General features: G+C 40.4%; 1 protein-coding gene across 1 annotated transcript; it reads left to right on the plus strand.

Moving 5' to 3' along the window:
- The first annotated feature begins 6,600 nt into the window (after window positions 1–6,600).
- Window positions 6,601–7,525, plus strand: LOC145113588 (uncharacterized). Its single transcript, XM_079049664.1, has 6 exons — window positions 6,601–6,731; window positions 6,844–6,918; window positions 7,026–7,071; window positions 7,156–7,163; window positions 7,267–7,342; window positions 7,448–7,525. The coding sequence occupies exons 1-6, from the start codon at window positions 6,601–6,603 to the stop codon at window positions 7,523–7,525; spliced, it is 414 nt and encodes a 137-aa protein (XP_078905790.1).
- Window positions 7,526–12,889: the final 5,364 nt, after the last annotated feature.

Genomic DNA, 12,889 nt, shown 5'->3' on the forward strand with positions numbered 1-12,889 from the left:
CTCTTTTGGAGTTGCAGGAGGCCGCTAGCGGCGTGAGTTGGAGATTGAGCTGCAGTTGAGGGAACAGCGGCAGGCCCCGGCACAATCGCAGCCGGCGCCTAAGCGGTCTAAGACCGCTGATTCTAGGACCGGGGGTCAGCAGAGCCGTACTTGTGGAAAGTGCAGCAAGAGTCATTTTGGGGTTTGTCGAGCTGGTAGTGGGTGCCACAGGTGTGGCAAGGAGGGGCATTATGTGAAGGACTGTCGCTAGACCGCTCCGGTTCCGAGTTTGAGGTTATGTTATCAATGTGATCAGGTTGGCCACATGAATGCCAACTGCCCGTTGCTTGCCGCTAAGCCGGCGTAGGTTCCCGCACCAGCTACATTGAGGATTTCTGATGGGAGGCCAGTTAAGGCAAAGCCTCCGAAGGCTCAGCGGCGTGCCTTCCAGCTTACATCGGAGGAGGCCAGGGCAGCACCAGATGTGGTTGCTGGTATGTTTCTATCCTTTATCTCATTTATTATATATGTTTTATGCTTATCCCTTGTACCTGTGATTAGGTATGTTTTTAGTGAACTCTTTGCCTGAATTGGTTTTATTTGACTCGGGGGCGAGTCGGTCTTTCGTATCTCAGTCGTTTAGTAGGGAGTTCAATGTACCAGTAGGCGAGTTAGAGTGTCCGTTGCGAGTCTCTATCGCCAACGAACACGAGGTTTCTGCTTCTTCGGTCTACTGAGGGTGTGAGTTGGAGATTTTCGGGGTGTCCTTTCTGATAGATTTGATTACGATCCCCATGGGGGAGGTGTGTGTGATTGTAGGGATGGATTGGCTCAGTTAGTTCGGTGCCATGATTGACTGTGAGGGCCAGCGGGTGGTAGTTCGAACCCCAAGTGGGGGAGAACTGATTGTATATGGCGAGGGCACCATAGTGGGATTAGGGTTTTGTTCAGCTACGAGGGCTCGGCAGTACATTCAGCACGGGTGTGCGGGTTATCTAGTGTATGTGGTGGATACACGGGTGAGGGATCAAACTTCAGTTTCAGAGGTTCCAGTGGTTAGGGAGTTTGCCGACGTGTTCCCTGAGGAGTTGCCAGGGATACCTCCGGAGAGGCAGGTTGAGTTTCGGATCGACCTGGTGCCGGGTGCGGCCCCTATCGCCAAGGCGCCGTACTGGTTGGCGCCACCCGAGATGAAGGAGCTGTCTTCACAGCTGCAGGAACTGCTGGGTAAGCAGTTCATTCGACCTAGCAGTTCTCCATGGGGAGCACCGATCATGTTCATCAGTAAGAAGGACGGTTCACACCGGATGTGCATTGATTATAGGGAGTTGAACAAGTTGACGGTGAAGAACCGTTATCCACTTCCGAGGATAGATGATCTTTTCGATCAGTTGCAGGGTGCATCTTGGTTTTCCAAGATTGATTTGAGGTTGGGGTATCATCAGGTCCGGGTCAGAGAGGAGGACGCGGAGAAGACCGCGTTTCGGACTCGTTATGGTCATTACGAGTTCGTGGTGATGCCATTTGGGCTCACCAACGTGCCAGCAGTATTCATGGACCTGATGAATCGGGTCTGCAGAACGATGCTTGATTGCTCGATCATCGTGTTCATAGATGACATCTTGGTGTATTCCAAGACCCGAGAGCAGCACGAGGAGCACCTCAGGGAGTTGTTAGGAGTTCTGAGACGAGAACGGATGTATGCCAAGTTCTTGAAGTGTGAGTTTTGGTTGCGAGAGGTCTAGTTCCTAGGACATCTCGTTAACCACGAGGGGATTTTGGTCGATCCGGCCAAAATCGAGGCAGTCATGCAGTGGGAGGTGTCGAGGTCTCCTTCGGACATCAGGAGTTTTCTGGGTTTAGCAGGGTACTACCGGAGGTTTATTCGGGATTTCTCTAAGATTGCAGTACCCCTCACTCGTCTGACGGTGAAGGGGGTGGATTTCCGTTGGGGTCCTGAGCAGAGGGCGTTTGAGACTCTCCGTCAGCGTTCGTGCGAGGCCCCAGTCTTGACACTCCCGGAGGGAGTGGAGGATGTGTGTGGTGTTCTGTGATGCATCCATCATAGGTTTAGGGGCGGTCCTCATGCAGAGAGGACGGGTGATAGCCTACGCGTCGCGGCAGCTAAAGCCACATGAGACGAGATATCATACTCATGATTTAGAGTTGGGAGCGGTGGTGTTCGCTCTCAAGATATGGAGACATTACCTATATGGGGTCCGTTGTACCATATACACGGACCACAAGAGCTTGAGACACATCATGGATCATCCGAACCTGAACATGAGGCATCGCAGGTGGCTGGATGTAGTCAAGGACTACGATTGCGAGATCCTTTACCACCCCGGTAAAGCGAATGTGGTGGCGGACGCTTTGAGCCGCAAGCCAGCTGGGTCTTCCACCCCAGCGGTATGTATGAGAATAGCGGTGGATTCTCCGCTTGTGAGCTTGATCAGGGATGCTCAGGTTGAGGGCATGCGACCGGAGAACTGGAAGTTGGAGAGGATCAAGGGTGAGAACACCCGGTTTGTGCAGGATAACCGGGGATTATTGACCCGATGCAGTCGGGTATGGGTTCCGATGTCGGGTGGGGTCAGACAGACAGTTATGGAGGAGGCTCATAAGTCTCACTTCTCTATTCACCCAGGGGCCACCAAGATGTACCGAGACCTGAGTTTGAGTTACTGGTGGCCATGCATGAAGCGATAAATCTCTTGGTATGTCGAGAGGTGCTTGACCTGTAGGATGGTCAAGGCCGAGCATCAGATGCCGCATGGTAAGCTGCAGCCCCTAGAGATTCCCATGTGGAAGTGGGAACAAATCACGATGGACTTCATTACCAAGTTGCCGAGGACGGAAAAGGGATTTGATGCTATATGGGTCATCGTAGATCGATTAACCAAGAGTGCCCATTTCTTGGCGATACGGGAGAGTTCGTCGGCTGAGAAGTTAGCCGACATATACGTCCACGAGATCGTTGCTCACCATGGGGTTCCGGTCTCCATTGTCTCCGACCGGGATGTTAGATTTACCTCCCGTTTATGGCAGAACTTCCACGAGGAACTGGGCACGCGGTTGCACTTTAGCATAATATTCCATCCGCAGACCGATGGTCAGAGCGAGCGGACCATTCAGACCCTCGAAGATATGTTGAGGACGTGTGTCATTGACTTTGGTGGGAGCTGGGATTCCCAACTACCCCTTGCAGAGTTCGCCTACAACAACAACTATCATTCCAGCATTGGCTCCCCGCCTTTCGAGCAGTTGTATGGGCAGAGATGCCGCACCCCGGTTTGCTGGGGTGAGGTCGGTCACATGGTGATGGGGCGGACGGAGGTAGTCTTGCAGACTACCGAGAAGATTCAGCAGATTAGGCAGCGACTGCAGACCGCTCAAAGTCGGCAGAAGAGTTACGCCGACAAACGCCGATTTGAGTTAGAGTTCCAGGTTGGGGACATGGTACTCCTGAAGGTCTCGCCCTAGAAGGGTGTGATCCGCTTCACGAAGAGGGGAAATTGGGTCCCCGATACATTGGGCCATTCAGGATCATTGCCAGGGTTGGAAAGGTGGTGTACAGGTTAGAGCTACTGGATGAGCTCAGTCGGATCCACAACACCTTTCATGTCTCGCAGTTGCGAAAGTGCATTATGGATCAGGAGGCAGTAATGTCGTTAGATGATATTCAGGTCGATGAGCGCATGTATTACGTGGAGAGGCCTGTGGCCATACTGGAGAGGAATATGAAAGTTCTGCGGAACAAGGAGATACCTTTAGTAAAGGTACAGTGGGAGCATCGGAGGGGATCCGAGTGGACGTCGGAGCCGGAGGCAGAGATGCGGGAGCACTATCCGGAGTTGTTCACCGCAGCACACTTCGAGGACAAAGTCTAGTTCAAGTGGGGGAGAATTGTAACGCCCCGATTCTCAGGTATTGATTTCTGATAAAATATTTTCTTGATTTCAAGGTCTACTCGACGAGTGGGTTGCCCGTCTCGTCGAGTAGCAGCGGGTTGGTCCACGTGTTTAAGTGACCTACTCGCCGAGTCCAAGTAGGGACTCGACGAGTAGGAGCTGGAGGATGAAACCCTAATTTCCGGGGTTTTGCACCCTATTTAAAGGATCATTGGCCTCCCCAGCCTCCCCTTTCACAGCCCCTTATCATTCCAAAACCCTAATTCGTGTGTGTATGCTTCTTTGGTGTATTTAAGCTTTGAGGAAGGATTTTTGGTGAGAAAAGCTTGGGGAAAACAAGTGATTAGAAGCAAGGAACTCGTGGGAATCAGAGATCTACTTCATTGGGCACCCTTTTAAAGGTATTAAGCTGTTATCTTGGCTCATTTCTTCCTAGATCTCTTTTGTGTGTTTTTCTTGGGAAGCCTTTCTTGTGTTTGAGCTAAGATATGAGGTTTCAACTTCATATCTGAGCTCTTCTTGGTCTCTAGGTCCATAAAGTTATCAGCTTTGACAAGTATGAGCTTTCCCTCAAGTGTGAGACTTCTTTATAAGCTTGGTTTTGTCATTTTAAGACTTTAGAGCTTTGCATGCACGTAAAGTTTGCAACTTTACGTGATAAACATGCCTTGGGAAGCTGGATCTACAATTTGGAACCTTAGCATGGCTTAAAAGCGTCTGTATGGATGAAGGACTAAAGGGACTCGGCAAGTTGCATGGTCAACTCGGCGAGTCCGATGAAGATTGTTGTGGGCTCGGCGAGTCAGTTGAGTGACTCGGCGAGTCGGCTAGGGTTTTCCCAACCTTTGGACACGTATGGACTTGGCGAGTTGCATAAGGAACTCGACGAGCTGGCCAAGGATTTTACGGCCGCAAACCTTAGGAACTCGACGAGTCACTCTAGTGACTCGACGAGTTGGCGAGTTATGCAAGGAACTCGGCGAGTAGCCGAGGGTACTCGACGATTTGAGGTCAACATGGACTGTTGACCTTGACCAATGACTTTGACTTTGACCAAGGGTTGACCATTGGACTTCTGGGGGCATTTTGGGAAATTGGAAATTTACAAGTATGGTTCTATGGTGAATATAGGTGGTAGAGTTTGTGCCGGCAATCCGAGAGCTTGATTTTATCTTCGAGTCGACAGTGTGAGGTGAGTTACCCTCACTATACTAAGGGGTCTAAGGCATCAAGGCCGGCCCATTGGATTTGATATCTTAGTAGTTATTGATATGTTGAGTTGAGCTAGTTATGTATGCCAGATGATATGCTAGTCCGGTAGATCTGTAGGACTACCTGTGACTCTGTATGATTATTTGTATGTGCTTTAGTTATGTTATATGTCGACATATTATGTGAGATGGGTTGAGGTGATACTGCTCCGTGCAATCCAGATGTGAGTTGAGGGAGACTCGTACTGTGGGATCTGTGGCAATCCAGATGTGAGTTGTGGGCCCGTAAGGCAATCCAGACTCACACTGTGGGCCTAGGAGGTAACCCAGTCTGTAAAGTTGTGGACCCAGTATAAGTTGTTATTTGTATATGTGTTATGTGCAGTGTATCAGTATTTTGGGGGAAACTCACTAAGCTATCGGGCTTACAGTTTTAGTTTATTGTTTCAGGTACATCGGGGGATCGCGGCAAGGCGAAGGCATGATCGTACAGCTCCTCATGTTTTGTTTATGTTTCTGGGAAAACTCTGATATAGACTATTTTGAAAACAAATCTGTAAGGACTATTAGTTTTTAATGTTTTGGAAAGTTTTAAATTGGCTTAAATTTTTGGGTGTTACAACTACAAATTACTTGAGGCGTTTGATATTTGTCTTTGCATCCGCAGGAACACGAAGGAGATTCATTTGTTTAAAAAGTTCAATGGAACAAGAATAGTGTCTTATCTTGGCAACAGCTGGTTGAATTTAATAACTTTTGCTTATTAAGACATTGTACTTTGAAAATTTGACCCAATTTACACATTTACCCTTTTGGCTAATTTTAACTAAATCTATTATCAACATGTAATTCCAGGTTTGGGCAATTTTAGTTGGATCTTATTCATACAATTCAACATTTGCAAAGAGGCAGTATGTTGTCTCAGTTAAAACATCAGAATACATAGAATACATGACTGCCAAAAACAATTGGGAGGTAAATAACTATTTTTCCCTCCAACTTCTATCACCCATATATTATATTTATTGCAATTTTAGTACTCCTATCTGTGTACAGGGTTTATTGGGTCGAGACCAAAAGCATCAAATGGAACTTCACCAAGTTTCTAGTGGATAAATAAGGTCGAGTCATAGGTCGTTATGGGCCAACTGATTCACCATTATTCATTCAGGGAACAATATTCCATGCATATTTATTCTCTATTATGCATCACATGCAGTGAGTTTATTATTAAATTTAACTTGTTTGTTGCTGTTGCAGGGAGATATTCAGAAAACATTGAATGCAGAGTGAAAAGCAGCCGAAGGAAGGGGATTTTCCTTTATAAAAACCATCTAAAAGTGTGATGGTTTAAACCATGAACTCTCCATAAGTCCATATTAATAACTAACATGTATGAGTGTTTTTACTTTCATTCTCATAGTTTTTGCTTTAACGGTGAAGATGTTATGCTGAAGTTTAAGCTTATTGTTGCATATTCAGTGGACTAACAAAACACCATGAATTCCTCATCTAATCAGTATATCAACTCAAAGAGGATTGATGTAGATGATCTTATACATCAGTTTAGCATGTGGGGAGATTTCAAAGGCAACATCTATCAGGATGCATATGCTGCCATTATAGGGATGTATGCAAAGCTATACAACCATGTAATCATTTAAAATGCTCATCTTTCTTGTTATCCTCATGATTTTTTATCGCTTTTCTGAAGAAAAAAAAGTATATTGTTGTGTTTTTAGTCAGAGAATGCTTGACACACAACAATTGGACCTTCTAGTCATTTCGATCAAGAAGCAAGTAAACCATGTGATAAGGTACAATATGCTAATGACTAGCCTTGCTATTGACCGATATTAGAAGTCATGCTTAGTTACTATTTTATATTTTTATTTACAATTAATAACTAAAGTTTACTTTGCAGGTTCAAAGACGTCTTGCACAAAATAGTGAAGAACCTCGTAAAAGCCGTTTGCTGAAAAAGACAGGGGACATGAAAGAGAAATCACTTTCCTTTTTCAATTTAGAATTCTAAAAACTGCCTTTTATTTTAGGTTATGAAGTTTAAACTCTCATCTAGTTATACAAAAATATGCATAAAATTATCATCTTTTTAGTATGCTTTCATTTAACAACTTATTATGAACCTTGCATTTTGTTATTAGGCTTATATGTTCGGTACAAGTTAGTCGTTTGAATCCGTTTCATCTTGAACAAGAACTTGAACAAACTAAGGCACAGGTAAGTTAACATTGACTTTTCATCCGTGCCTTATTTTAAGATACTTATCTTTCCATAGCTTCTTTTTGTCAATGACGTTTAATTATTAAAGAATAATTTATGCAGGCTACTTTATTGAGTGGTGGATTCAATGCTAATTATCTTGGGATCACTGGAGCTGCAAACTTAGGTTTATTTTCTTAGAAATCACCCACAATTTCTAGTAGGTTGGAATGGTGCAAGAACCAAGGACTCATGGGGACTGTTGTGGAAGCTGCAAACAAGGTAGTCATTTCCTCAGCCTTTTAGCACTCGTTATATGTTTGTTAATATATTTTACTTATATGGCTTTGAAAATGTTTCTCCCACTTTAAGAAACTAAGGAATCTCACACATGACGTAACTCATACCATTAATCTAACATTACATAGCATCCCACTTATATTCACTCTTTCAATTCAATTTAAAAAAAATATCACCATAGTAACTTGAAGTTCTTGTGTATCTATTATATGGTTGTAGGAAGAAACTGTAAGTATTATTAATCAAACAACTTTGCTTATGACACCTGTTATGTCTCAATCAGGTTGTGTAAATCCTTCCATTTCACATTTGTGAGTGTACTCTTTTGACCACATATTATATATATATATATATATATATATATATATATATATATTATTTTCCTTATTTTAACATTTTAATTCTTCATAAAGGGGAGAAAACTCATTAAAGACGACAATGTTTATACAATTAGGAAGCGGGTCAAAGTTTACAAGAGATTACATGAAGTTTAGGAAAGAAGTTCAACTGCAATGAATTGTAAAGTTTTTTTTGTTACTTTTGTTTTTGTTTAGTTTTTTTGTTACTTTTGTTTTTGTTTAGTTTTTTTATATATTTAATGTCTATGTGGTTCGACATTTAAACATATTTGGCATTGATGTAAAACAGTGAAATTTCTATTATTTTCTATGGATTATATTTTAATTAGCTTTTTTATTTTATATCATAGCTAAAAAGTATGTCACTGTTAGTAGTATAATTCTAGAATCACATTAGTATTTAATGGCACAAAATATATGCCACAAAAACTTTTATTGTATTGTGGCAATTAAAAAGTGCCACTAAAACAACATAAATTCTAAAATTGAATTAGTATTTACTGACACAAAATATGTGCCACAAAAAATATTTTATCGTGACATAAAAATATGCCACAAAAGCCTTAAAAACTACAACGACCACTAGTACAAAAATGACCTACGGACACACCATAAACGTGTGACCATATGCATATAGTGACATTTTATTTTTTCATTGAAAGTGTGACGGAAGGTGACGCCATCGTATGGGTCTTATGGTCACTTTAAAATTTAGTGTCCGTATGATATGAAAAAATGTGGTTGTATTATAAAAGTGTGGCTATTGGGTAGGGAACTTTGTTGCTAAAATCAATCATTTTATCCAATATTGTGGCGTTAAACCGTTAGTAGACACATTTATTTAGTAATTGTAGTGACTATAGATCACCAACCGGCTACATACATGTTGTTTCAATGTGGCGTTTTGCTAATAAGTTGTCACACAATTCTAAGTTTATTAAAACTATTGGGTATATTTTGCTGACATGCATTTATGGTAAATATGACCATGTAAATAAATGGTTACATGTAAATTGTAACTATGACTATTTTATATTACTTATTATCACCGATTCTATGGATTTAATATTAGCTTACGGTCATATTTATATTACTTATTATCACCGATTCTATCATTCAAACACATAAAAAGTTGTAACTATGACTATTTTATATAATTCTGACATATAAATTAGTTATAAAAATAATCATAATTGATTTATAGACACAATGGTGTTTGTAATTGTGACCAATATTCAACTTATTACTGCAAAATTTGGTTTTTAGTGTAAGCTATTTTATCATTTAGACATACAAACATTATAAAGGGTGACTATTGTTTGTACAATGATCATAGACAGTTATTTAAACCGTAGCCAAAAGTATTTTAAAGACATTATTTTTCTAACTATGGTTATCATATATCGACAATGTGAAACGATAAAAGGATATTGATACAAATAATAAATCAAATGAAAATAATCCATACATAAGTTCCCAAATTAAATTGTAAAAAATCCATTTAATCAAAACAAATCTACAAAATATGCTAAAAAAAGGAAAAAGTTAGAAACCAAAAACTAGAACTGATTTATCTTATTCATAGTGCTCCTTGTATGCTTTAGCAATGGCATCTCTCGTGTAAAACTCTTTTTGCGCTTCTTGGAGTTTTGAAGTTCATTTTCTTGAGTTGATTCTATATGTGGTACCTGCAGTAGTATTAGAGAAAAGAAATTGGTTAGGGGCACACAAAAGGCATATAAGAAGCAACAACAATAGAGAAACACAAAAGGAAAAAAAATCATGATTCATAGAGTTCAAATTACCTAACTTTAGTTCTACATAATTCAATGCAATTTTATAAAATTTAAAATCTATTGCCTGTTACAGAAAGCATTTGTAGCTTACTGGAAAAGATTATACAATTCAACACATGGGATACCACCAAATCCACAAGTTGGATGTTGACGACAACTGCACCAACTGCGCCATGTTGAAACAAATGCAACTTAATTAACTTTAAAAATAAAATCCAAGCTCACAAATGCAGTATGAAGTAGAGAAACCAATCTACTTACAATTTCAAGATCAAGATCCATTGTTTTTGGACCCAAACAATCTGATTTTGGATGACCTGGAAGCATACAAATCGAGAGTGCAACACCCATTATACCAGCAACTCCACATAAATGTCATGATTCAATAGCCACATCATCAAGAGGAAGACCACAAACAGTTTCTCCTGCAATATGAATTTCTCAAGAAATATAAATAGTAAAATATTTTTTATTGACTTTACAACACTAACATTTAAAACTAATGGTACATCAGGATGTAATAAAATGTTGGGCATGTGATATAACAGCTTGATCATATGTTAGACCTGGAACATCAGCACACAAATGACCTTCACCTGTATTCACTTACATTTACAGAACATTAGTAGTTAAAGAAGCTAGTTGATAGTTTAATTTAAGAAGTTGCTTAATTATAAACATCAACCTGTTTCCCTCATATAGGACAACTTCGATGGCTTGAATGAATCACCAGAATCTAAATTTAGCCTAACATATTCATCAATTTGCAATTTGAAAGAATAACAGAAAGAATGTCCAAATAAATTCTCAAATTGATGATTTTATTGAAGACGAAAACTGAATCAGATATAACATCTTCAAGTGATTGAATGAATCATAAGAATCTCAATTTACTCTCAAATGTTCATCAATTTGCGATAATTATAGAAGAAAATGTGAAAGAAATTTACACAAATTGATTTTCCTTTTCGATTTATGCTTGTTGCATCTCTCAACTAATGCAATTTGCTCAACATTCGTCAACTCCTCCCCTTGAATTCTCTCTCTACTCATCTTCATTTTCGCTTCCGGCATCTCAGTCTCCTCCTTCACCTCCTTCACATCCATGGGATTTCCAGCTATTGTAAATCAAAACGAAATGATTCATTAAACCAACTAACGAAACTTAAAGACTCCATTTTCTTCAAACTATTGAACAAATAGCATAGAGTTCTTTTAAGACATAATAAAACACAAGAAAATTGCAAAACAAAATTGTATCATAAAGAGACGTACATGTGTGAGTGATGATCTTCAGATTATGAGTTTTAACGAACTTGGGAGGCCATATTCGTGTTGGCCCTATGCTATACTGCCTTGGATTCCACAGACGAAATTCTAGATTCTGTGTGGCTTTATTTTTTGCTCTATGTAGGATTTCTTGAACCGACTTCAATCTTCACCTTTTAGGGTTTAGCCTAATGATTCACTGTCCACCGATTGAGAGAGAGGAACATAGATGAGGCGGCGAGTAGAAACGCACCTAATGAAGGATACGCCTGTAAGAAAGAAGATACGATGGGGGAGATCGGGATAGGAGTAGATACGAAATCGTGAGAGATGCGGAAACGGTTTTTTTAGGTCACACCGAAGGGGAAGCTATATAAGTATGTAGAAAAAAAATTCAAAATTTTGATGATTTTGAAATTTTTAAAAATGAAAAAAAATACCCTAGTTAGATATTTTGGGTTTCAAAAAGTTAAAAAAGAAAAAGTATAAGTTTATTTGATTATAATTTTTGTTACATTTTATATCTAAAAAATTGTTATCCTAATGAATTAGTTTTAAATTTTTGAATTCACTTCATTTTTAAAAGATTTTCTAGAATTTGTTTAATAATGATGAACCATGAATTACTCTAAAGCAAATATTTAAGTTTCGTATGGGTATGGATATAGATATGGGGTGGTAGGGGTTAATATAGGGGTTGTGTGTATGGGTGGGTGGGATGGGTGTCAACATGGGTTTGTAGGTACGGGAGTGAGGGTTGGGTTAAGGTGAATATGGGGTAGGTTGGGGTGAGCATGTGGGTGTTGGTATGAGGGGTAGGGATCGGAATGGGTGTGGGGTAGGTGTATAAGGGTAATATAGGGGCATATGGGGTGAGGGTGGGTGGGTGTGGATATGGGTGGGGTGAGTCATAATCCCCAAGAATGAACCTAATACCATAAGCCTAAGTCATAATCCCCAAGCATAAACCTAATACCATAAGCCTTTAACCCCTAAGGCACAAGAAATAAGTCCTAAGCTACAGTCATAGGCCTTAATCCATAAGACATAAGCCCTAAACCTTAGGCATAACCCATAAGATACTCATACCTACGCATAAACCCACACGTACACCCTACCATCTCTTAAACCCCTCTCCACACATCCTACCCTAACCCACCTTTACATGCATGTATACCCACACATACACACACCCATACACACTCTTCTCATATCCACCAAAGCATGACTACCAACACCTACACCTAACACCCACCCTTAAATGCTAAGTACCATCCATACCCCATGCAGGGCCGGTCCGAAGATGTAGTGGGCCCAGGGCGAAAAGAAAAATGGGTCTCTAAAGTTGAAAATAAATAAACCGTTATAAAATTCACTATTAATATTAAAAAGCAAAAATATGGCTACAACATTACAAAAACAACTAATTTAAAAAAAATCCTAGCATTTTTAGATAAGTTGATTTTTTTCTCTCTACATATATACCATATATTCTATGAGTTTTGGGCCCCTTAGAGCCACGGGCCCTGGGCGACCGCCCGGGTTGCCCAACGTCTGTACCGGGCCTGACCCCATGTTAAGTGTATACCCACAAACACCCACCCTTAAATGCTAAGTGCTACAAAAAAATGTTTATACAACATAAATGGAAAAGTCAAAAATCAACTGTTAGGGCTTAAGATTTGTAGTTTTTGGTTAATGGTTTAAGGTTTATGTAACGCCCGTAGATCCGGGCTACTCAATTTAGAGACGATAAGCATCAAAAATGACTTTTTGATGAAAGATTATTTAGAAGGATTAATCTTAACTAAGTTATAGTATATGTTACAAGGATTCCGTAC

This window comes from Lactuca virosa, chromosome 1, assembly GCF_052849685.1.
Source record: "Lactuca virosa cultivar CGN04683 chromosome 1, Lactuca_virosa_CGN04683_v6, whole genome shotgun sequence".
NCBI lineage: Eukaryota > Viridiplantae > Streptophyta > Magnoliopsida > Asterales > Asteraceae > Lactuca > Lactuca virosa.